The sequence below is a fragment of the Myotis myotis genome, unplaced genomic scaffold (assembly GCF_014108235.1).
Source record: "Myotis myotis isolate mMyoMyo1 unplaced genomic scaffold, mMyoMyo1.p scaffold_m19_p_15, whole genome shotgun sequence".
NCBI lineage: Eukaryota > Metazoa > Chordata > Mammalia > Chiroptera > Vespertilionidae > Myotis > Myotis myotis.
In genome coordinates, this window is record NW_023416319.1 from 7158876 (window position 1) to 7184164 (window position 25289).

The 25289-nt window shown below is 48.0% G+C and overlaps 1 protein-coding gene across 2 annotated transcripts in view; it reads left to right on the plus strand.

Moving 5' to 3' along the window:
* Window positions 1–7347: 7347 nt before the first annotated feature.
* The window catches only part of GFRA1 (GDNF family receptor alpha 1), a 185830-nt gene continuing 167888 nt past the window's right edge, over window positions 7348–25289 (plus strand). For both annotated transcript variants that reach the window (XM_036335867.1, XM_036335868.1), the window contains exons 1-4: window positions 7348–7447; window positions 7738–8035; window positions 8862–9155; window positions 10445–10528. In XM_036335867.1, the coding sequence (XP_036191760.1) occupies window positions 7996–8035; window positions 8862–9155; window positions 10445–10528 (418 nt within the window). In that variant the 5' untranslated portion in view covers window positions 7348–7447; window positions 7738–7995. The remainder of the gene's footprint in view (window positions 7448–7737; window positions 8036–8861; window positions 9156–10444; window positions 10529–25289) is intronic.

Below are 25289 nucleotides of genomic sequence, written 5' to 3' on the forward strand. Positions count from 1 at the left end.
TTGACAATTCCTCTTACACTTCCTTACAATATTATTTGATTATATCAGATATACCACTCATCAATGAGATTATACTTTCCTTCAGAGCCAACTTTCTTCTGTATTTCTCATGGCAACCTAGCAGAGGGGCTGGTCCATGATAGAGTCTCAGTAAATTGTTGAATTGAATTTATTTTTCATTCTTCCTCTTCTTTCATTAGAAAGTGGATATCATAGTTCCACCAGATCAGCTGCATGTATTGGAGACCCAGTGTAACACTGGCTTAAATAAGACAAGTTTATTTGTCTTGCACATCATAGTATGAAGGTGGAAGGTCCAAGGTGGACAGACAGCTTTGCTCCAGGAGGTCATCTCGGGACTCAGGACCCTCCTATCTTGTCACTCTGTCATCTCTAGTTGTTATTCTCATCTTCCTGGTCAAATGCAGTGCATAAAGCATCAGGATGGAGGACACAGGAAAAGTATAGCGTAGGGGCTCCCATCAGAGATTCTTCACATAATTTCTGTGACATCTCATTCATCAGACCCTGGCCACATCACCACAACGGACTTCAGTGGAAGCTGTGAAGGTTAATTTTTATTCTGAGTGGCCAGATGTCTAAATAAAAATCAGAGTATTTCTATAAAGCAGTGGCTTTTCAAAGATTTTAACCACGATTCACAATAAGAAAGACGTTTTATATGACAATCCAATTCAGGCTCCATACGCATATAGAAATTTAAAAGATTTTTTTTTTTTAAAAAAACAATACTTTGTGTAATGCATTTTCACGCTTTTAGATTTTGTAAAATAAATGTTGTTTATGACTAACAAATGGAGCATGTTCTGCAGTTTGAAAAGCACTACTATGGATGTATGAGAGAGACATGCAGGGGGCAATAGGCGTCTCCACCATTGAGAAGGAAGCTTGCAGGTCTGACCCTAGGCAAGATCTTTAACCTACATTATTTGTACTGTACGTTACAGTACTAGCTACTGGGTAGGTGTGAAAGGAAATCAATCAACCAAAGCAACCTGTCCATGAATCAGTCAAGCAGTTAATGAAATCTTAGTGAAGACAGGCAAATCTCTACTGACACTTGAGACAAGATATTGAAGGCTAGAGGGACCTTTCACCAAGAGATACTCTAACAATGGGAAAAGGAGAAATCTTTTTGTCTCTTAATATGTATCTATCACTCACACAAATATCCGTCTTATTGATCCTTCTGTATTTAAAGCTTAACAGATAATTCAGATCAAAACCAAATTGAGCTCATTTTAATTCTTTGTCGTGGCCTCAAATTTATGAACTGTGTCAAGGACAGCCTCACATATTCGTTACGATAGTGTATCTCCTAGGCTGTTCTAATTCACCTTTGTGCAAGCGTAATCTATAGAACAGATCTGTCATTCTGTCTACACTTCACATTCGAGGAAAACTTCATATCGCGTGATGTTTTTCCCTTGACAGTTTCAACGGACTCTTGTCAGTTTTTTGACAGGGGAAAATAAAACCAGCCACTCGAAGAACATTACGCTGCATTGGCTTTCAGAGGAACAGTCTTGGATGAGATTGAAATGACTTTTAAATGATGTCACAAATAAATGCTTTCACACAGGCCCCAGAGGCTTTGTGTTACAAGCACTGTTGGCTTAATTAGTTCTGGTGGGGACATCATCATGGGCCGCAAGCTGATTGTGTTAGCGGGCTCATACCACAGCACTTCCGGAGGTTTGGGTTTGGGTGAAGAGTGCATTTGCGTGGCATTGGCTGGAAGACGCCTGGGTTAGTGGCAGGGGAAGGACACGTGGCATTACAGAGCCTTCCATTGTTGCAGCCGGGGCCTCTGAGCTGCTCACTCCTACATGTTTGGTTGCCTTTGCTGCTTCCCTGCTTGATCGCTGATGGGAGAAGCCCCCTCCCACCCCTTCAGACCTAAAGAGCATCAGTAGAAGTCAGAAGTTTTCACTGTCTTAAAGGTGGCTAAAAGGATGCTGAAGGAATGAGTCAGTGTTTTCCATCTTGTTTTCATTCTGCGTCCCAAAGCTCATCCGGACTGGCATCTGTGATCTGTGTTTGAGAGAGAGAGAGAGAGAGAGAGAGAGAGAGAGAGAGAGAGAGAGAGAGGCTAATTACTGGACAAAGCTGGGGAGTAAGCTTCCCTCTTGCCCTTATGAAGAAAGAGTCCCTCTGGAACAGGGTTTAGGGCTTATTAGGAGAGTGGTGGAGTGGAAAGATGTTTCCTTAGTGTAGCCACTCTCCATCCTTTCTGGATACAGAGGACTGAAATGTACAGGGCTTTTAATCCAGCACCTTTGGCAATCACTAGGAAAGCCATGTAAGGCCCATGAAGATGGGGTATACTTTGCTATATATCTCAGCAATAAGACGTGACAGGCACTTTATTTCATCAGGGCTGCACACCTTGAATGCATTTTGTGGCATAAGGCCAATGCACAAATGACTTCAATGCTCCCGAAATGCAATAGTCTTTCACAGATGCATTAGAATCCTTTGCACGGGCTTATGGGTACCAAGAAATGAGAATTACTCGAAAACTAAGGAAGGAAGAGAGGTTTCCTAAGATAAATTCCTAGGGGTCAGGTACCTTGATAGCCAATAAGAAGCTGCCATTTTCAAATAATGTTCAAAGACACATCTTAATATAGTCATCTTGGACCAGGGCTCTGGACTCTGAGAGCAACCGGCTCTTCCTGTATCGCCAAAGGGCAAGTCTGTGTCAGCACACAGGCCCTTTCCCTAGCCTTCTGGGTTTGGATGGTTACTATTTTCTTCAAAGATTCTCCTAAGTCTTGTGTGTTTACAAAAAAAAACATAATAAAAATATTTAACACTCTTGGGTCAAATTGGGCTTTAAAAAATTGCCTTTGAGGATGAAGTCTCCAGAGTAGTTGTAACCTGGCCCTTCTCAGTCCTTTTCTCCCAGAGAGAGGCACGTTGCCGGATGATTAGAGAACCTCAGGTGGGAATGTCACTCTGCCTCTGGCTTTATGCCTTAAAACATGACCTAAGGCAAGCGATCATTTCCCAGAAATGAAATATGTCATATGCTCCTATTAAAGTGAACCAGTGAGAGAGCATTCTATTACAATAATGGGTTTTGTTTAAAAAAATGTAAATGTCAAGTCCCCAAAGGAATAATACATATTTGATAGTACTATTGGAACTGGGATACCAGTAATTGCATGAGGTACTTATATTTAGTCTTGTTCCTATAGCAGAGAGGATTGATGTAAACCTTTCAGTAGAATTATTGTGTCAGAGGAAAATGAGAAACATCATCACTCATTACCCAGGCAATCAATATACATTTATTGGGGTGACTGTGGATCAGTCATCGGTCTAAATGCTGTGGATTCAAGAAAAAGAAAGAACATTTCCTGCCTTCAAGGAACTCACATTCCAGTTGAAGAGACAGATAGAGCAAGCAGCTGCAATGCAGTGTGACAACAGCTGTAATGAAGATTCCAATGGGGCCTTGAGAGCCCAATGCAGTGAACTATCCTTTCTGACCGAAGGAGTCTCTCCTTTCCTTCGTGGCTCATTTGAGCTCAGCTGGATCTTCAAATATCAGGATGAAGGGCACAGTAGGCAGATGGAACAGCATGAACAAAGAAGTAGCAGCAGGGAAGAAAAGCAGTGCACTTTTAGGTAATAGTGAGTGGTTTTGTATAGCTGCAGGCTTGTCAAACTGTCTAATGTCAAATACTCTGATGAACTAGTTTGCGTTAGAAACTTGAGTGATTGTTGAGCAGTATAATTTTGCAAAATGAATGTATTTTACATTATAGTTATAGGGCCAAGGCAATGAAAGCAGGAGACGAAATATCGCGTGGAATAAAACTGTCATTCTCACCATGACTCATCTGTTAACTTATGGAAATACACTTACATCAAGAAGTGCAAGAAAATTGCTCACTTCACATGCTTACGGGTGGATTGAACCTAATTTGGTAGCATTAAAACCAATTTCCCACCGAGAAAACATGTCACAGAAGATGGCATGGATTTTTATAATTATTAATAGTTTTTGATATTCCAACATCACCTTTTATCCTGAGATCAATCTCATGCACTGGGAACAGATAAGCTCCGAGGAAACAGAGATAATCTTAGCACAGTAAGTTACACTGCGTGTCTATCTTCCATGTTCCAGTCCTCCCCCTTTAGAACATAGTGGATATAGTTGTAAAGCAGTGATTTTTTTTGTTAGCTCCTCCTATAAGGATTCTTAGGTAGAGTACGGGCCATGTTTTGTTGTTTTTTTTAACATTTTAAAAATATATATATCTTTATTGATTTCAGAGAGGGGGAGAGAGAGAAACATCAATGAGAGAGAATCATTGATCAGGTGCTTCCTCTACGCCCTCTACTGGGGATGGAACCCACAAGCTGGGCATGTGCCCTGCGGGGGAATCCAACCATGAACTCCTGGTTCATAGGTCAAAGCTCCACCACTGGCCAGGATGTTGTTTTTTGTGCACAGCTCTGCTCAGGGGGTAGAAATCTCCTGCGACGATGGACATGTTCTACGGACATACTGGTTGTGCTGTCCAGTATGGCGGCCACTAGATACATGTGGCTATTGAGCACTTGAAACTCAGCGAGTGCTAGTGAGAAGCTACATTTCTCTTTTCTTTTTTTGAATTAAATTTATTGAAATAGCCACCTGGCTGGTGACACTGTTACAATGACACTGTTACTGATGATTTATTTTTTAAAAATTTAAAAAGTTTTCAAAAAAAAAGCTCTGTGTTCATCATCAGTAAGAATGTAATGAGGATTATTGTGTGTGAATGGTTCTGAAATACTTTTGAAACTATAAATATTTTAAAAAGAAGTCTCATATTTTACATTCGGAGAACTTTTATTCTACCCTCTTAAATGTTGATTTAAAAGATGCCTGTGGAATATGATGGTAACACAAAGTCACTTCTAAACAAAGAGCACAAAAGGTGTGGTTGATGTCCTTAAATGAAATTTTATTCCATTAAATCAGGTGTTCAGCAATGACAGACACTCATCCATCCACTGAAAACTGGGATTCCAATTCCTGATTTTCCAAAGGGAGATGTTCACCTCCACTTATAAATGGGGATTTCTCTGGTTTGTGTGTGAAAATGTGGGAACAAGCTTATATAAGGTGAAGAAACTGGTTGCAAGATTTAATGATGTTCCCGCTCAGTCCACCCTGTAACTTAGACTGTTAGCACCGCAGGGGAAAGAGAAGTTAAGTAGCCCCTGGTCTGAACCATCTGTCCAGAAAATGTGGCATATGTCTGCTTTGTTTACTCAAAACCAAGTGTCAACTGATACACTGAACGAAAAATCCACCTATGGTGCAACTGTGGGGGGGGGGGGGCGGGGGGCGGGGGGCGGGTGCTGGATGAGGAAATCAATCTCATTCCTGCCGCAGAGGAACCCGTGCACAAGAGCATAGATAGACCCTGGGGACGCCCGGGGGTTGGGGGGCGCGCACCTAGACGCACACCCCTTCCCAACAACGCACTGCACGCACTGGAGCCGCTGCCGCAGCTGTGGGGCGCGCCTGGCTGACAAGTAGTTGAATGGAGAGCGAAGCGTCCCTCCCCTCGCCTCCTCCTCTTCTCCCCGCCCTTACACCCTGGCCTCAAACTTCAGCCAAAGCCCTTGCCCTTTTCAATTAACCCCCCTCCATCAAAATGAGCGCTTCTTTTCTCTCCTCCGCAGCCCATTGTCTGGTGTGATGGGTTTGCAGATTTGACAGCTGGGCTCTCCCAGACTTCATTCAAACTGGGTTTCCCAGAGATATGAACTTGGACATCACCAAGGATCTCCAACACTAGCCCTGAGCGTCATGACCGCCGTCCACCACTGTAGGCTGTTCCCCAGACCCCCTGTCTAGACCTGATGTAGATTTCGGTGCCCCGGGAGCCCCTGAGCATGCGGGGAGGGGAGCAAGCGTTCAGGGGGGGGGGGGGGGCAGCAGCTAGACAGAGAGCCAGTGGTCCCAGGGATTGGGGTGAAGGATTGGGCTGTTAAATGAATTATTTTAACATTTACTCTTGAAACAGCCAAAATGGAAGTCCGCTTATAAATTTCCCAAAGCCAGGTCCGAGGTGGTTTAAAAGGCACTGGGTTCCGCTTTGTCTCCTCGTTCAAGCTCCTGGACAGAGGGAGAGAGGCTGTGTGTGCCTGCGTGAGTGTGAGTGTGAGTGTGTGCGCGTTGGCCTGCATGAGTGGGTGGGTGCACGCAGCCATCCCGGCTCGGAGGGCCTGGGTCTGAGTGTGTCCTTAACGCGCCAAGTCTTGAGTCACAGCCGCGAGTGACGTGGGGGAAAACTTTGTTTGGGGAAGAAAGGTCTGGTTTCATTGCAGTGGGGCGTAAGAGTCCTCGGGCACAATGCCCTTTGTGTGTGTGCGTGTGTGCGTGTGTGCGTGTATGTGTGTGTGTGTGTGTGTGAGAGAGAGAGAGAGAGAGAGAGAGAGAGAGAGAGAGAGAGAGAGAGAGAGAGAGAGCTCGCAGCCGGCTGGCTGCATAGCGCTGTGTGCTCTGAGCGCGTGCTGGGTCGGTCCCCGGGTCCCACCGCAAGCGAGTGTGTCCTTCTGCGGCGTCCCTGCGGGCGAGTATCTGAGGGGGTGACGGTCGGAGGGAGCAGGAGCAGGCCGGGGGGCCCCTGGCAAAGAAATCTGGTTTCCGAAGCTGCTATCCTCCGAGCAGCTCCCAGGAACCGCTGAGATCCCTAGCCAGCATCCGAGCCCTAGGGGGCTCTGCTCGGAAACCGTTCTGGCCCCACTAGATCCTCTGAGATCCCGGAGATGACCGCATCTTTCTTCCTAACGCAGACCAGTGAGCCCGGAAAGGGGCGGAGGGGGCGGGGACACCCCCTGAAATAAATAAACTGGTTCCTTGCTGCAGCTGGACACGGTCCGTTGAGTCCAGGTTGGTGGCATTTGGAGAGTTTTCTCATTCTGTCAATTTGGGGACCTATCGCTGCCCCCCACCCCTCTCCCCCTCTGGCAGGCGGCCCTCAACTTTGGGGCGCAAGGGGCTGCACCTGCCCTGGCGCTCCGGGGCTGCGGGCGCTCCGCTCGCCCAGGCTGGCGGCACCGATTCGACCGAGTCCAGGGCGCTGGGCTGATGTGTGCGCGGCGCGGGCGCCGGGGAGGGAGCCCAGGACGCGCGCCGGGTGGGGCGCACCAGCCGGATTTCAGCTCCAGCCCGGACGTCGGTCCCCCCTCGCCCGGCTGCCTGTGAAAGAAAGCGAGCCGGGGAGGAGGGGAGACGGCGATGGGGGGCGGCGATTGGTGGCCAGGGCGGGGAGGGCTGGCGGCGGAGCCAGAGAGCTGGCGCGAGGAGGGGTGGCGAACTTCCCAGGAGAAGGGGCTCTGCGCGCCAGGGCTGGCGAGAGAGCCGCCGCCGCCGTGAGCTGCGACTCCAGGCCGGCTCCGCGCTGGGAAAGTAACGTTCTTTCTTTATTGGCTTGCGTTCAGCCATAGACATCCCCTTGGACTTTGGGAGCCGCGTCCGACCGCTCCAGCCCCTCCTCTGTGGGTGCGGGAGGCTCCCCGGAATACACGCACACGCACCCCCGCGCCCCCTCCTGGCGCCCAGACACGGGTGGGTGGGGGCGGGGGGGCTCAGCCGGGCTCCGGAAAGTCCTCCCAGGCGGGAGCGGAGGAGGGCAGCGGGGCAGGCGGAGGCTCCGGAGGGAGCTCTGGGCTCATTTCAAAGCGCGCTCTCCCTTCCAGGTGGGGTCGGACCTGAGCCCCCGGGAGCGGAGCCGCCTCCCGCCCTCGCCAGCCGCCAGGCGCCCGCGCGGAGCTGAGTCGCCCGCGGCCGCGGCGGCAGCCGGACGGACGGGAGTTCGCTCGCGCCCTGGATGGCGCTGAACTTGGGGCGGCCAGGGCAGCGCGGCCGTCCGGGGACCGCTGGCTGCTGAGCTCCCTCGCGACACCAGCGGCGGGTCGGCATTCTTGGGGAAGGGGGACCAGCCGCGCGCCGGCACCATGTTCCTGGCGACTCTGTACTTCGCGCTGCCGCTTCTGGGTAAGTCGAGGCCGCCGCCAGCATCCCGACCCTCTCGGAGTCTCTCCCGGGAGTCCTCGCGGCGCGGGGTGCGGTGGGGTGGCGCGCGCGGGGGCGGGGGGGGGGCAAGTTCCGTTTTGGGGAAGGGGACCCCGAATCTTCAGCACCTCAGGCTGGGGAGGCGGTGTCGACGCGCACTGGCCCGCAGCTTCTCGGGCTCGGTTCTGCTTTTCGGTGGCTTTCAATGGCCTGGCCTGGGGGGACTAAAGGGGTGCCCTCCAGGCCGGGACCCGGCACCCCGTGACGGTCCCGGGGAGCGCGCAGGGGTGCGGCGGGCAGGTGGGGTGGAGGCGTGCCTTGGGCCGGGAGACAAACTTGGAAGGGAAAACTTTTCCCCGAGTAGCAAGCACCCCCGTGCTCCCCACCAGGCGGGCCGCGGACCCGGGGTGCCTGCGCCCCTCGCCCCGCCCGCCGCTCTCCTCCGCGGGCTCCAGGCGAGTGGGACCGGGCGAGCGGTGGAGCCTGGGCTCGGCTCCGGCAGGTCTGCCCCGGGGCTGCGGGGCCGGCTCGCGCGCTGGGCGGCAAAGGCTCTCGGGCGCACCCCGAAAAGCCTGCAAAGCCTCCGGGGCTTGGGAGGGAGGGGGTGAGGGGAGACCAAGGCAACAGGAGGTCCCAGGGCGGGAAAATGGACTCCCGGGTGTAGTGGGGGGCGGGTTGGCTCCCTACGCAGGGCGCCCGGGAAGCCTCGTCCAGCAGGCGTCCTCCTGGGGGCCGCGCCCTCCCCGGGGCCGGGGCTGGGAGCTGGGTCCCTGCCTGGCCGCGCTCACGCTCCCTCCCTGCACCCCAGACGTGCTGCTGTCGGCGGAGGTGAGCGGCGGGGACCGCCTGGACTGCGTGAAAGCCAGCGACCAGTGCCTGAAGGAGCAGAGCTGCAGCACCAAGTACCGCACGCTGAGGCAGTGCGTGGCGGGCAAGGAGACCAACTTCAGCCTGACGTCCGGCCTGGAGGCCAAGGACGAGTGCCGCAGCGCCATGGAGGCCCTCAAGCAGAAGTCGCTCTACAGCTGCCGCTGCAAGCGCGGCATGAAGAAGGAGAAGAACTGCCTGCGCATCTACTGGAGCATGTACCAGAGCCTGCAGGGTACGCGCCTCCGGCCTGGCCTCCCCCCACCGCCCAGGCCCGAGGGCCCCTCGCCGCTCCCGTCCTGTCCCCCCACCGCCCAGGCCCGCGGGCCCCTCGCCGCTCCCGTCCTGTCCCCCCACCGCCCAGGCCCGCGGGCCCCTCACCAGGTCGGGCTGACCTCATCCTCCACTCTCTTCTCCCAGATGCAGAGTGAGGACTGTTCATTGGCCCCCAGGGACTGCAGCAGCTGGTGTTTGCTGCCTGCCCAGCTGTATTATTGGGGCCTGGTTGTTGGAAAACCCATTATGGGTGAGGGGGACACCCCGGGACCCCGCTGACCTCTTTGAAATCTGGTCAGAGCTTTGAGTAGGAGGGACCCCATTAAAGGCCACCCAAGGGACGGCCACTTCTCTGTAAGGAGAGTTGGCTTCACAGAATAATTATTCAGACTTGCCCTGCGTCCTCCCTGGAGTTTCCCCCTTTATTCTGTCCTTCTGTCTATTCTGACATAAGAGAAAGAATTAAGTGTTAAAGGTCCAGTAACATCTATTCTATCTTTACCCGCCCTCTCCCCCCTTCAAACTGATCAAAGGCTTTGATGTGGGAAAAAACATTTGTCATCTTAGATTAGCTGAGTCTTGAACCAGCTGGCGTGGTTCAACCTCGGTTAACATGGATGTGGCTCAGAGAGGGAAAGGCCCACAGACATCCACTTTGATCGATGTGGCTGTGTTTGTAAGTCTAACACAGACATCCAGTGCGTTCATTCTCTACCGAGACTTCACATCCGAAATTTGTAATAAACGGAATTGACCTATCAGCTACCACTTCCCTCCAGAACCTACTGATGAAAACCTGTTTCAAAGACCGACTGTTTAATAGCTAGGGTACCCGCTTTCTGACCACACGCCATGTTTCTGGAGCAAAGGAATGAATGGGGGGCCTCCTTTGAGTCACCTTCCTTCCATTGGCTCCTGGAGGCGAGCGCGACACGTGATATCACTGGCTTCTTCCTCTCTGATTTCATTCCTTTGCAGAAGTGGGAGAGAGTTCTGGCAAAATCAGGCTGGGTTGCTCTTCAGTGTTTTCATGGCACTCTGGGGAGAGCAAGGACAACAAAGGCAGAGGGAATGAAAAAAAAACCAAAAAACCAACCAGAGCCAAATAGAGGCATGTGAAGTCTTTGAAAGTTTCAGCATCTTTTTGTTACACAATCATAACATAATTAGAATTCAGATTCAGTAACAAAAACTGCCTGGTATATGTCTGTGTTCCAGATCTGAGCCCAATCTTCCTATTGTTTTTAGGAAATGATCTGCTCGAAGATTCCCCCTATGAACCAGTCAACAGCAGATTGTCTGATATATTCCGGGTGGTCCCCTTCATACCTGGTAAGCGGATTTATACTTCTACTCTGGGGCCCTGGCCTGCGTGAAATGCATTGGCTTGCATTCTCTTTGGCTCTCAAACGGCGTATGAGGAGGTAGTTGAATGGCGCAGTGTTTCTGGGAAATTAGAAATAGGATGATGATAATGAAGAGGCAGAATGACTAGACATGATTGTATGGCTTGAAAGTCATTCTAAATGAAGTAATGTGGTGTGGTGGTTTGGAAGAGGTTGGAGGGAGGTGACTTGGTTGAATTCCCCCCCCCCCCCCCACACACACTAAAATACAATTGGCCGACTCTTGCAAAGGGAATGCGGGTTCTGTCTGTAGGTGGCAATAGTATTCTCTTCTTTATGGTTCAGACACAGTGCTTCCCTGAAATGGGATCTGTTTAAATGATGCCACTTACTTTATGAGATGCCTGAAGATCATCTGAGATTGTTGAAGAATTTTGGATTCATTCATTTGTCTGCCTTTGCTTTAAAAGATTAAGCTCTGCATTTGTTAACAGTTCTTTTGTCTCTAATTGTTCCTGAGCCAGTGTGTGTGCATATGTAAGACACTGTATTACTGCCCCGGTGGCCCTTTACAGAGTAGCCTTGCTTCCCAGGGCTTGTTTTGTCTGTCCTTGCAGTTCTATGTTTGGCTTGGAAATCAACCTAGAGTTAGAATTAAGTTGTCATAACATCTGCATTCAGACAACCGCATAAATAATGAGCGAGGCAGTCATCTCTCTTCATGATGCACAGACTTCTGTCTGATGTTGTCTTTATTTGTTTACAGTGAAGGCATTTTCTCAAGTATATATAGAGCCATCACAAATGACATGTTTTCGGTGGTAATGCATGGTGGTTAATGTTGAATTTGATTCTATGAGATGATGGTTTGTTACTGGTGAGAGTGTTCTGGTGTTCTATGCTTTATGTTTCCCTACAGAAAGCCATAGAACCACGGGAGTGTGTAAATATTGAGCGTGTGTGTGGGTGTACTGGAGATACATTTACTCATTCACAAACATCCACTGAGCACCCACTATGTCCTAGCCATTGGGGTTTTGGCAGGGAGCCAGACAGATGTTGTCCCTGCCTTCATGAATCTTAGAGGCAGCCAGCAACTGATATTTATCAAGCCCCTATACTATGCCAGGCACTGTTAGAATCTTCACATCAGTAACTTATGTCATCATCATCAAGTGTTTCTTAGGTATTCTTGTTTCCATTTCAGAGATGCGGTGGTTGAGGCAGAATGAAGTTAGGAAACTCAGTCCAAGAATCACAAAGCTCCTAAGTGGAGGAACCAGAATTTAAACCCCGGTTTGTTTGGTTCCAACATTGTGTAATGTCTGCCCCTAGCTACTCAGTGTGTGGGCCTCAGAACAGCCCCAGGGTCACCTGGGAGGTGGTGAGGAGTGTGGAATCTCAGGCTCTGTCCCAGGTCTACTGAATCAGAATTTGCATTTCAAGAAGATCTCTGGGCTCAGTGCTTCATGTGCTCATGAATCTTTCGAAGCACTCCTCTACATTATTCTGTCTGTCTTTGGTTCAGAGGAAAAGTGTGTGTGTGTGTGTGTGTGTGTGTGTGTGTGTGTGTGTGTTTTGGGATAAGATATATGGGTACAAGTTTAGTATCAGGCATTCATACATTATCCTGGAGAATGCCGAAAATTTTCACTCTAAATCCCTACTAATGCTGTCTGTCCCCTTGTCCCAGCTGGGACAGGTGTTTGTGACCATCTGGGCTCTTACGGGATCAGGTCTGTAGGAACTAGGATGGGGTGTGGTAGATGGGACACCAGAAGTGAACTTGGCCTTCCTAGTGCTTTTTTTTGTTTTGTGTTGTTAATCCTCTCCTAAGGGTAGTTTTTCCATTGATTTTTTTTTTTTTTTTTTTTTTTTTTTTTTTTTTTTTTTTTTTTTTTAGAGAGAGAGTAGAAGGGAAGGAAGGGCGGAGGGAGGGAGAGAGGAAGGAAGGAATTGGGGAGAGAGTGAGAGAGAGAAACATGGATGTGAGAGAGACATTGCCTCCTGCAGGTGCCCTGACCTGGGGCTCGGGTTTGAACCTGTACCTCAGGTATGTGCCCTTGACTGGGAATTGAACCTGTGACTCTTCAGTGCATAGACTGACACTGTAACCACTGAGCAACACAAACCAGAGCCTTCCTAGCGCTTTTGAAGGGCAGTGCCTTTTGCCGCTGTCTACCCCATGGATATGTTACCTCTCAGTCTGTGTACTGATGCCTGTAAGGATATGGACCTTCCCATGGACAGTGAGAGGAAAGAAGTGGGTGAAGAGGAAGGGCCATTGGGTTATAATTTCAAAACTGCTATGGGACTTCAACAGTCTCATTTTCCCTCACTGCATCTCTCTTCTCTTGGTATAATGAAGCCATAGGAGTGAATAATCTCCAGTCCTTAATAGTCCATGATTCTGAGGGAAGATCAAGGCCACTTGTAGAATGTCTCCACTGTGCTCTTGCATTGTCTTTTCAGTCCTTGTCTTCATAACTCACTCCAAGTGGCTGGGTCATTCTCAGATACCACTGGTTTATCTGCATTTCTTTGATGAGTACAGGAGATTCTTCTCCCCCAACCAAGTTTTACTCATTCATTTTTGGATCTCTCCCTCCACCAAGTGTCTTTTCATAGCAAGTGTGATCCTGAATGTGAGGACCCAGAAGTCATGATGAATTAATCAGAGCCCGGAAGGCTTTGTCTAGAACTACATTTTATATCTCAAGGGCATTGAATTTAGGTTCCAGCATTAATGAGCTTTGACTTCTGACAGTGACTCTGGGCCTTAAGTGGGTATAGGAAAGCCAAATGGAGCTGAGAGGGTTTAAGTCATTGAATAATGCGTATTACTCAGCTTGGCGTTGGTAGGATGGAGAAGGACGGAGGAGCAGGATGATAAATGTTGCTTTTCATGGCTTGGATCTGAGTTTCTAGAACATCTCTTCTGTCTTGAAAATCTTTTGGAAGAAACCAGGACAACAGGGCCTCTGCTGGCAGATAGGGCAGCCGTCAGAGTTTCCATATTTGGTTTTCCCTGCCCAATGTGAAGAGAATGTTTATCCACATACATTAAGCGTGAGCTGAACCTCTCACCGAACAAGACATGTTTGACGTTCTTGAGTATCCATTTTCTTTCGACTCCTCAAAACCCACAGTCGACTTCGCCGTTGTTTACTTGATCACCAGTTAAAAGGCCATGTGGAGGTCAAACTGTCATCTGTGCCGAAGCCTGAGCTGCAGAAGGGAAATGAGGCAGCCTAGTCAGGGAGAACTGTGGTGGGAGATTGGGGGGACCACTCTTGTGGAAATGAGATAGCAGAAGTGTTTGGCCTCTCAGGCACTTTAAAAAAAAATATCTTTATTGTTGAGATTATTACTGATGTACCCCCCCCCCCCGTCTCCCCCTCCACCCAGTTCCCACCCCACCCCAGGCCTTCGCCACCCTATTGTCTGTGTTCATACGTAATGCATATAAGATCTTAGTTTAATTCTTCCCACACCCCCAGCACCCTTCCCTCTGAGAATCGTCAGTCTCTTCCATTTCCATGCCTCTGATTCTATTTTATTCACCAGTTTATTTTGTTCATTATATTTCTTGCTCATTTATTTTGATTTTTAGATTTAATTGTTGATAGATTTGTATTTGTTGCCATTTTCTTGTTCATATTTTTGATCTTTTTCTTCTTCCTCTTAAAGAATACGCTTCAGCATTTCATATAATCCTGGTTTGGTGGTGAGGAACTCCTTTGGGTTTTTCTTGTCTGTGAAGCTCTTTATCTGACCTTCAATTCTAAGTAATAACTTCGTTGAGTAGAATAATCTTGGTTGCAGGTCCTTGCTGTTCATCACTTTGAATATTTCTTGACACTCCCTTCTGGCCTGCATGGTTTCTGTTGAGAAATCAGCTGACAGTCGTATGGGTATAGCCTTGTAGATAACTGACTGCTTTTGTCTTGCTGCTTTTAAGGTTCTCTCTTTGTTTTTAGCCCTTGGAATTTTAAATATGATGTGTCTTGGTGTGGTCCTCTTGGGTTCCTCTTGTTTGGGAATCTCTGTGCTTCCTGGACTTGTAAGTCTATTTCTTTCAACAGGTAGGAAAGGTTTTCTGTCATTATTTCTTCAAATGTGTTTTCAATATCTTGCACTCTTTCTTCTTCTGGCACCCCAGAAGGCGAATTTTGGTGCACCTGAAGTTGTCCCAGAGGCTCCTTACACTGTCTTCATGTTTTTTTATTTTTTATTTTTTCTCTTCTGGTTTGGTGTTTTTTGCTTCCTCATATTGCAAATTGTTGATTTGATTCTCAGAATCCTCTACTCTACTGTTGAATTCCTGTATATTATTCTTTATTTCAGTCAGTGTATGCTTAATTTCTGACTGGTCCTTTTCCATTTTTTTTTTTTTTGGAGGTTTCTAGAAGATTTTTGAGTGACCTTATAACCGTGGTTTTGAACTCTATATCCAGTAGTTTTCTTTCTTCTGTTTCTCTCATTTGTGACATGTTTCTTTGTCTCTGCCTTTTGGCTGCTTCCCTGTGTTTGTTTCTATGTATTGGGTAGAGCTGCTATGTCTCCCAGAGTTGGTAGAGTGGCCTGTGTAGTAGGTGTCCTGGAGGGCCCAGTGGTTCAGCCTCCCCAGTCACCCGAGCTGGGAGCTCTAGGTGCACCCCTTTGTGGGCTGTGAGCACAGTTTTGTTGTAGTTGAGACTTGATTGCTGTTGGTGTCACTGGGAGGAATTGACCTCCAGGCCAACTGCCTGTGAGAACCAGCTGTGACTACAGTAGGAGAGCTGCTGTGTAGGAGACACCCCTATGGAGCAGGACTTGCTTCAGTGGGGCTTTGGTGCTCACTGAGTCTGCCCCTTGAGTGTGTCGCTTATTGATGTGTAGAGCTGTAATCTGGTATGATTTGACACTGACCACTGGGTACACTGGCCCTTGGGTCTCCAGGGAGATGCAAAGTCAGCCACTGTCTGGGGCCAATCTGCAGGAACTACAGAGAGATCTGCAGATTCCTCCTCTTTGTACTGGTTTTGGAAGTGCCCAGATATGAGGCTCAGCTATGAAGCAAGATAGGCTGGTGCTGGTGCTGAGTCTTGGGCCTTTTATTGATAGGTTGTGGGCTCCCTGACGCAGCTGCAGCTTGTTTTACAGGTTTTAGCCTGAGCAAGAACAGGCCATTTATATGCAAAAGCTGCTCCACACAGCTTGGGTGGGATTGTAAACTGGATGAGGCTGGGTCTTAGGGAATCACCAGGAAAGAGCAAACATAATTGGCTGCCAGTCAGCCCTATGAGACCTGGGAGAAAGCTGCCCCCAGGTTCCTGCCCTGATGCCAGACAATCCAGTACCTCCTCGTCTGTGTCTGTGTTTTCCAGAGCCTTGTCCTGGTGCTGGTGCTCAGAGGAAGCAGGACCTTGTAAGTTCAGTTCATGGTGCCGGCCTTTTAAGAGGAACAGCTGGGTCTCCAGCAGCCTCTGTGTCACTGAGCCTCAATCCACACTGGTTTTTACAGCCCTTAGTTCTTACTGCCCATAGGGACTTCTTTTCCCAGCTCTGGGACCCTGGGCTGGGGGTCTGGTGTGGGGCTGGGATGCCTTGTTCCTCCAGGCGGCCTCCGCAGAGACCATCTCCCTCCCCATTAAAAAAGTGGTCCCATGGGGGTGCCAGACTAGTCTGTTCCACACCTCCTTACCTCCTGCCAGTCTCAGTGTGCTTTCGTCTTTACTTCTCTAGTTGTAGGACTTCATTCAGCCCACTTTCCAGTGGTTCTGGATGATGGTTATTCTGTATTTTAGTTGTAATTCTGATGTAGTTGTGGGAGGCTGGCAAGTACAGGCATTTACCTGCGCCGCCATCTTCAAACCTCCGCCTCTCAGGCATTTTAAAGGGCCCCAGGAGGTGCCTGCACTGTGGGTTGATGCCGGTGTAGTTTTTTGGAATTTCAGACATGAAGAATCAGGCAATGAGAGGGAGGGAGTGCACAAAGGAAAAAGTGAGCCAGTATAAGAGGGTGTTGGAGAAGAGAGAGCCCAGTCTAGGGGCCATGAGGGGGCGCTCAGAGGAGCCACCACTGGTGTTTCGAATCTACGTCTCTGGCAGCCATGACTCTCAGCTCTTTAACCTTCATTCTGCCTTTTATTTTCTTCTTCATGGAAGTTCAAGAAACAGCAAGAAGTAAATAGTGATTTGAAAGGAAGATGAACTTGCTGGCAATGTTTTTGGACTCTCTGGAGGGGGAGACAAAGCAGAGAGAGATTTTGAAAGTAGAGGGGGTTGCCAAGGAAAGCCTGAGGATGGAGGCTCAGAGGGGGAGGATGTAAGCACCTCCACGGGCAGCCAGCAGAAAAGAGGGCTTTGAGGTTTAAAAGTATTGATTAGGAGGTTGGATTTTGTAGAGAAGAGTCAAGAGATGCCAGACCTTCTTAGAATATAATAGAAGTTGGTGGAATTGCAAACAAGAATCAAGTGGATAGATCCCCAGTAAAGAGTGATGTTAGGATCTGAACAGCCTCAGTCTGATTTGCTGGAAGACAAAGTTCCAGCCTCTGGCTCTGTCATTATTTTCTCCCAAGTCCTGGGGGTGGCTTAGACCTTCCCGGGAAGCCTGAGCATCTTGAGATTGGTTCCCAAGGAATGGTTTGCTCTAGGACAGTGTTCTCAACCTTCTGGCCCTTTAAATACAGTTCCTCATGTTGTGACCCAACCATAAAATTATTTTCGTTGCTGCTTCATAACTGTAATGTTGCTACTGTTATGAATCGTCATGTAAATATCTGATATGCAGGATGGTCTTAGGCGACCCCTGTGAAAGGGTCGTTCGACCGCCAAAGGGGTTGTGACCCACAGGTTGAGAACTGTTGCAACTCTCTTTTGAATCTGGCTCCTTTTTTTCTGAATGATGCTATGAACAATTAGCCACACGTAGCTTCTCTGTTATAATGTTCCATCCTATTTATGTCACTATTAAAAAAAACTTTCTTAAATTTTTTTACATGTTGAAGAAGAGCCTTATGAGGTCATCTGCTGTCTTGTCAAATCATGATCATAGAGAAGGGTTTGTAAATGCCAGCTGCTAGGAGTGTATAGTGGTCCTTTCCTTTCCACTCAGCTCTCTAAGATAGCTAATTATCTTTCCTGTTATCTATGCTGGCATATGGTAAACTCCTTAGCACGCCAGCTTGGCCCCACCACCTCCTCTCCACTGACATTCACTGAGCAATCCATCCCCCAGGGACTTCATGTGCATTCACTGTCTTGTAGCTTTGTGCATGGTTTTGCCTCTGTTTGGGAAGTCTCTGTTAGTTCTTCAAGACCAAGATCAAATTTCATCTCGGAGGGCCACGTGGCAATTCTCCCTGACAGGCACTTCCACTCGGGACTCTTTCATGCTGCATTTTGCTCTTGCCTTTATGGTAGCTGTTAATCACAGCATATTGAGAGGACTTATTTATGTGTCTGCCTTTCCCACTACAAAGCCCAGGACTTGCACATTATGCTGGGCGTCTTCTCAGCATGGAGCATCCTTCCTGGCCCTGAGCAGGCATCCCATTAACCATGGGTGTTTGAATATCAGAGAAGAAGGGCCTGCTGTGACCCTTTGCTTTTACAGAATTGAAGCTCTGAGAGGAGAAGCAACTTGGCCAGGGCCACACTGCTTGAGGGTAGCCTCCAAGACTTTTGCCAGGACATGTCGCTCCTTAGAGGAGGCCATTGTTGGCTCCTTTCTGTTCTGCGTATTCTCTGGACAAATTTTATCCATCCCTAGGACCTCAATCTCCACTTACACCCATGACTTAGAGTCTTCCCTCCTATTCCAACCTCTCTTGGGCTCTAAACCGGTTATTTCCAGCTGAGTCCTGGATGACTCCATCTGGATGTATCTCAGTTACTCCAAACACAGCACATCCACAATGGGTCTCATCATCTCTCCCCTTTTCTCCTAACACCCTTCCTTCTCCAGTCTCCTGTCTTACGTAATGGCATTATCTGTCTAAATGATAAGCGTTGGGGTCATCTCCACCCCCTCTACCATCTCATGCCTAAAGCTGGACCCATCACTAAGTCCTGCTGCCCTCTCTCCATTCCCGTCTTATCTGTTACTTGAACTTTGCCCTGGCCTTGTTATTGTCCTCTCTGTGTCTAGTTTCTCCCAATCCCACCTGGTCTCCTCATTGGCAGGTCTTTTCCTAGCAGCTTGGTGACTTGGCTTCAGTCTTCCTCCTTAGGTTTCTCTATTAATTGATCTTCGGTCTCACTCTAGCCACTCTGTGTCCAAATAAGCTGGGGTGACCAGCTGCTGTCCCAACAGTGGCCTAGGCAGCTTCGTGACTCTCCAGCTGTGGGCCTGCTGGTGCTGGACGAAGAACATATGCTCTGGAGTTCCATCCACCTGGGTGCCTCTTAGCTCTCACTTTGTAGGTCATTTGCATTTACTGTGCCTCAGGCTCCTTAGATGTAAAATGTGATGTTGGTAACTCCTACCTTATAGGTTCTTGTGCATTAAAGATGCAGTATGTAAAATAACTAGAATAATGCCTGGAACATAGCTGGTTCTCCATAAGTCTTGGCCATTTTTAATGCTGTGCCAATGCCGTGTTCACCATTGACTTGCTCCTGACTCCAAGACTGGGACTCTCTTCAGCAAACCATATTCCCTGATCTTGGAACAATGATTCTATGTCCTAATAAGGATAGCAATCCCCAAGCTTTCAGGAGGCCGCTCATAAACCACCTGGGACAAGAAATGAAAAACCTACCCTCTATCCAGCAGGCCCTGTAGGAAAGATCTGAGTCTTCAGAACCCAGTTTGAGTCTTAACTCCCTTTGGTGGAAGGTCTCCCCGCTGCTCAGAACCCCCCTGTTCCTTCGGGAGCCCCTCCTTATGCTCTTTGGTCGGAGGTGAGTTGGCTGTAGCCGGTGGTCACGGGGTGGGAGCTCTTCCTGTGCTTCAGGATTCCTGTGATCAGCCTTCCCTTCTCAGCTTGACTGATTCCCATTCTCCTGACCTCTCCCCATAAATCTCCTCTCCAGCGCCCCTCGGAGCAGGAAGAATTACGGCTCCCGGAGAAGGGCATGCCGCACAGCTGGGAGCTGCTTCCGTCTCCACGGGCTGGGCTAAGGACACGTACATTTCACTTTCACAGGCCACTACTTTTGGTTTTTATTCTCTCCCTCTCCCGCCCCTCAGCAATCCATTTTTATTGTAGAACAATAAGATATTACAAACAGGTCAAAAAGGAAAATGAGCTGAAATCACCTACAGTGCAGGTTCCCAAAGATAATCGCTGTAAACAGGTTGATATGAGCCTTTTAGATTTTTTCCTATATATGAATGTGTGTGTTTGTGTGTATGTATATGTGTGTGTGTGTGTGTGTATGTGTGTGTGTGTGTGTGTGTATAAATGGGGTCATATTCCACACATATTTTCTGATTGTCTACCTGGTGACCCGAGGAATCTCTGTCTTCTTGTGACACTGACCACTTCCTAAAGGCCAATCTTATTATGATGATGAACTGTCAGCCTCACAAAGTTTGATGAATAAAGCAGCAGCTCATCCCACTATCTCAGTCCTCATGGCGAAGGCCTCAATGTCCCAGTGAAGGCTGTGAAGGTAGAGACAGCCAAACATTTTGCATAGAGTGACTGTAGGCCCCGTTACCAGGAGAGGGGAGATAAAACACCAGTGAGTGACAAGTAATCTTATGAACTAAAGATTGTTACAAGGCTCAGAATTATTTATAGCCAATATGTCTGTCCTCATTTCTTCTCCTTGGTCCTCCGAAGGATTGCTTTCTGCCATCTCTTAATTTTCTGCTGTCGAAGCTTATTCTTTCCAAAGGATGTGCTTTTTGTGGTTGTTGTTCTCTGGGATACAGTACCAAATTCTCAAGAGAAAGGATCAAATCAGGATTGTTTGACCCAAAGAGCACTGGTCCAAGAGTCAGGCCTCCGGCTTCCCTCCTAACCAACAGGGTGACCTTGGGCCAGTGCCTTCCCTTCCTGAAGGGCATCCTTTTATTTAAAAAAAGGGCAGGGGACAAAAGTCGTCTTTAACCTGTTTTCCTTCCTTCTCCAAGGGCCTGCTGGGTGAATCTTGGGTGATTCTGAGACTTACTGTTCTCCTTCTAGCATTTTCTTCAGACCAAAGAAACTTGCCCGCTTGGCATTTTTAGTTACCATACTAATAACATTTGTAAACCCTGATTTATTAAATATATACCTTACTCTGAACCAGGATATATTTACAGCAGCTCATTTGAATACAGGGAAGAAGATAAAACAAAATAAGAAATAGGGAAGTGGAGAACAGAGTAGGAAGGAGAAAAACGCAGCCAGGAGTGAGTCCAGCAGACAACATGCCTGTCATAAGATTGTATTTAAACAAATTAAATGGTTGGAAGTGCCGTGTTTGTTTTGCAAATAAATAAAATCAGTGGATTGGAGCTGCCGCGGGACGTTTGGAGGTCATTCTAGTCCAGTCCCCTTCTTTGATAAGAAAACAATTCCATACATTTCTAGGACAGGAGAACATAAATTGTCTAGGACAGTGATGATAAGTAAAATTAGGTGTGTGTGTGTTTTTAAATTGGTACTTGAAACTCCACATCCTGGCATTTCCCCACCTCTTTTAAATGGCCCTTTACCTGTTCAGGTCTGTGCCCCCTTTAGGATGCCACACGTTGTTGTTCACAGTTAGGGTGAGAACCACAGCCATCGCCTATAGTTATGGGGCCGGTATCCATTGTTTCGGGATTGTTTCCAAGGGTTAATTAATAAGCCTTTGTTTGGCAACAGAAACCAGTGGCTGGAACGTTAGTTTTCATATCTTTTGGCTCCCTTCAGAGTTGCCTGCAAGAAAACTGAGAAATTATTTGTTGCCTTAAGCCTCCCCCTAGCCCTCAGATTAAAAAAAAAAAAAAAAATCAATCCTTTATCTGGAATTTTTGTTAAAGAAGCTAACCACTTCCCATAATTTAGAGACTCAACTAGCTGGGTCAGTGATGAAAACGAATGGGTGATTTGCATAAGGGGCTAATTTATTATGTCCCCGGGGCGTTTCTTTCATCTCTCCTTCCTTTCTAATTAATGTTCTGAGAGGGCCTATCACCATATCAGAAATTAGGGATGAAGGCGGCTATTGTTAACCTTTATTCTTATGATTTTTTATCTCCTGTGATCTTTTAGCCATTTTCATATCCAGGGACTCCTGTAGACAGGGCGGGGAGGGCATGGAGGGATTTTAGGGGTGTGCTGTTTTATGATCTTTATTCAAAGAGTTAGGTTGTTGCAAAAATAAAAGCGACTCAGGAGATCTCTCCAGCCCCAGAGGGATTTGCAAAGCCTACAGCAGGATACAACAGCGGTGCAGAATTATTTCGAAAACTGAGCCCTCCGAACATCGGTATAAACATGTATGCACACAGAGATGGATACATTTGTACAGTCTCTCTGCCTGCTCACGTGTGCATGGATTTATGGTGTGTGTGAGTATGGATGTCTATATTATTCAACATTTTGCCTCAAAAAGGTCTTCCTTGTCACGTGTCTCAGATGGTTCTGGCTGTGACAAAGGCAGCTGTGTGTGAGAGAGGGTGACACAGCTGAGGAAAGGCAAGAGAACAAGCAATTTCTTCGAAAATCAATTGCAATTTACTCCTACTAAATTGGCCCAAGGTCCGCCCCGTTCAAGCATTAGCATATGACAGACTTTTAATCATTTGGTCAAATGGCCTATTTTTGGTCAAACCACAGTTCCCTCTGGGACTCTGCCTATCCATCCCAGAGCTCTGTGATCTCCAAACCTGCGCTCTCTTTAAAGGGGAGGTAAGTGTAGGGAGAGGAAAACCCATGGGAGGCTCTGGGGAGTGCCCTGCCCTGGGCAGCCTGTTCCTGGGCATTATATCCTTTGGGTCCCCAGCCACCGCTAAAAGCCAGGACGCATCTCTGATTTCTGAGGTGGAAACCTGAGCTCAGAGAGGTTGAGTGACTTTCTCAGGGCCACACAGCTGGTAAGTGGAAGAGTTCAGATTCACAGCCTGTTCCTGCATCTCCAAAGCCTGTGCACTTTCTCCTGTTACGGGCTGAGATTTTAAGCACAAAGCGGGCTCGTTTATTAAGGATCAGATATCCAGTCCCTTCTCTCCCTCCTCATTCCCAGTTTCTTCTTCCCTGTCTCCCACCTGAGTCCCTGTTTGACAAAGGGCCTTTGGAGTTGAAATACACGCCAATATCGATTATTTTAATATTTACCCCTGCATTCTGACGCGTTCCTAATTGACAACCGAAATCTAGACGGTGCACAGTGTGAAAAGCATTCTTGCAGGACTGCAGAAATATTAACCGAAGAAGCAACTTCTGGGTTGTATCTTCTTTTCATTTCCGTATGAGATGGAAGGCTTCTAAAGTAGAGCGAAATGCCTGGGGCCATGTTTTTGGTTCTGTTGTCATATAAATAGCATTACCCGGTGGCAAGGGAAGGAATACGCAGTTTAGTTCCATGTTGAGGTGACCTAATGCGCTCATTCATTCGGCTTCCACCTTGCTGCCGCCATATCCGTTCGCCCCACCGGATGGTCTAAGAAGCACCATGCCGACTGCTAGTGCTGCCGCCCTTTGCACATGATCGTTTTGTGTCCAGTTAATAATGTATGAAAATAAGTATTGATTGCATTCTTTGTAGGAACAGGCCAGCAGTTTTCTTACAGCCCGTGTTTATGAAATGTTTCATTGATCCCTGTTATAGGCGTTTCAAATACACTCTTGAAGGCCATACCAGGAGATCAGTGAATTCCGGCCAGTCCTCCATGGAATCCCATTGTTTTCTTGCATGCTTAGGAATGAATGGCAAGTGGCATTTGAATGGAAAAAGGAGTGGCCAGGCTGAAACTCTAAACCTATTCCTGGTTGCTATCTCCATGAGACCTCAAGAGAACGAGAAGCAATGTTGCAACAGCTGTGAGAAGCAACGAGCTAGGTGTTTATCGGTAATAACTTGTGTGTCAACCTGGTTGAAGAATAGGTAATCATGGCCCCATTTGATAGATAAGGAAGCTGAGGTCCAGGACACAGGTAGGAATGGCAAAAGTCCATTGTTATCCAGGAGATGGGGCTGCAGAACCCATTGACACGGACATAACAGGAGAGGGTCCATCAAAGTTAAGTGCACAGCCTGCATGGAGGATTGCTAAGCATTTTACCGAGTGATAGACACCGGGTGTCTCTAAAATATATACACACTGTAGTAGCTGATAGCTTAATTTTGAAAATGAAATGTATTTTAATGAACATCGCCTTTATAATGATTCAAAGTGTGTGTATACATATTTATATAAATCATATATTACATAGAATATATGTGATTTATGCATTTATTTCAGAATGAAGAGAGAATTGGTCAATCTCTCTATCAGTTTCAACATTTTCCAGTGTGATAGGATGATTTTTCTGCCAAATTCATTCATCAGATATTTATGGAGAGCTGGGAGCTCAGTGGGAAACCTAAGTGACTCAGAGATAAATAGGACCTTACCATTGCCTTCCAAGGATTCTCTTTTTGGTTTAGGGATAGGTATGCATGAATAAAATTATGATGCAAAGTGGGAAGTGAATTCCTTGCAACACTCAGATGTAGCCCCAAGAAGGGAATAACTGATGAGATGGAGCTGTGGGTCAGAAAAGGCTTGCTGAGGGGGGACTTTGGGTTTTGAGGAATGGATAGGAGTTTGGTAAGTAGAGATGGGGGGAGGGCATTTCAGGCAGGCAGAGGCAACAGCATGAACAAAGGCACCAAGAGGCCAAGGTGCTAGTTAGTAATAAGCTCCTTGCGATGGCTGGAGCACTGGGTACCAGCCGCGGTGGGAGAAGAGATGGGCAGGTTTGCCATGCACCAGGGCTTAGCAGAACCACGGAAGGATCCTGGTTAATTTACTTCAGCCTTGCTTAAATTTTTCGGTTGAATCATATGAAATGGTCTTTTTTTTTTTTTTTTTTTTTTTTCAGAGTGAACTAGCAGAAATTTCAGTTGGTTCAATGTAATATAGTTTTATGTCATAAAAGCATACTCGGGGCCTCTGGATGCTTCTAGACCAGAGATGGCCTTTTGTGGATGAGTAACTGTTATTTCCTGGGGAAATAACAGTGAGGCTAGGAGCCCCATGCTGTTTGCCTCAGCTCCTGGTGGACTTGGAGCAAGTGGAGGTCAAGTTCACCTTCTTCTCTCCCAGAATGACCTCCTCAGGGCTTCGGGGTGAAAAGACCAATTGTACAAAGGCCCCCATTTAGGTGCCAGTGATGGGTGGGCAGAGGAGCAGGAGTCCCTGAGGCAGCCTGGGGCTCCCAGGATGTTCCTGGGGAGGTGGGTGGGCACAGGTAAAGCAGGTGACGGAGGAGCAGAGAGGTGCCAGCAGGAAGCAGAGTGGTCTGGAGCCAAGTCATGAAGGGTCTTAATGCGAGTGGTAGGAGGAAGACAATTTGGCTTGTGGTAAGAGAGTGGGTATCACTGAAAATTGTTTAGGGGGGGGGCCCTTACACATTGAAGACCTGGCTGATGACAGGAGACCTCCCCAGTGGGCGGTGGGAATGTGGACAGTCTTGGCTCCCCACCTGCCTTTCTGCATTGCCCCAACCCCAACCCCAAGCCTCCCCTCTGTCTGGACCCAGGATGGGCTCTGCTTTTTGACTCGGGGACAGTGGCCCAGGCAAGTGTGAGTGGATCCCCCGGCCGGGGCTGTCCTCCTGGCCTGGAGGGATGGC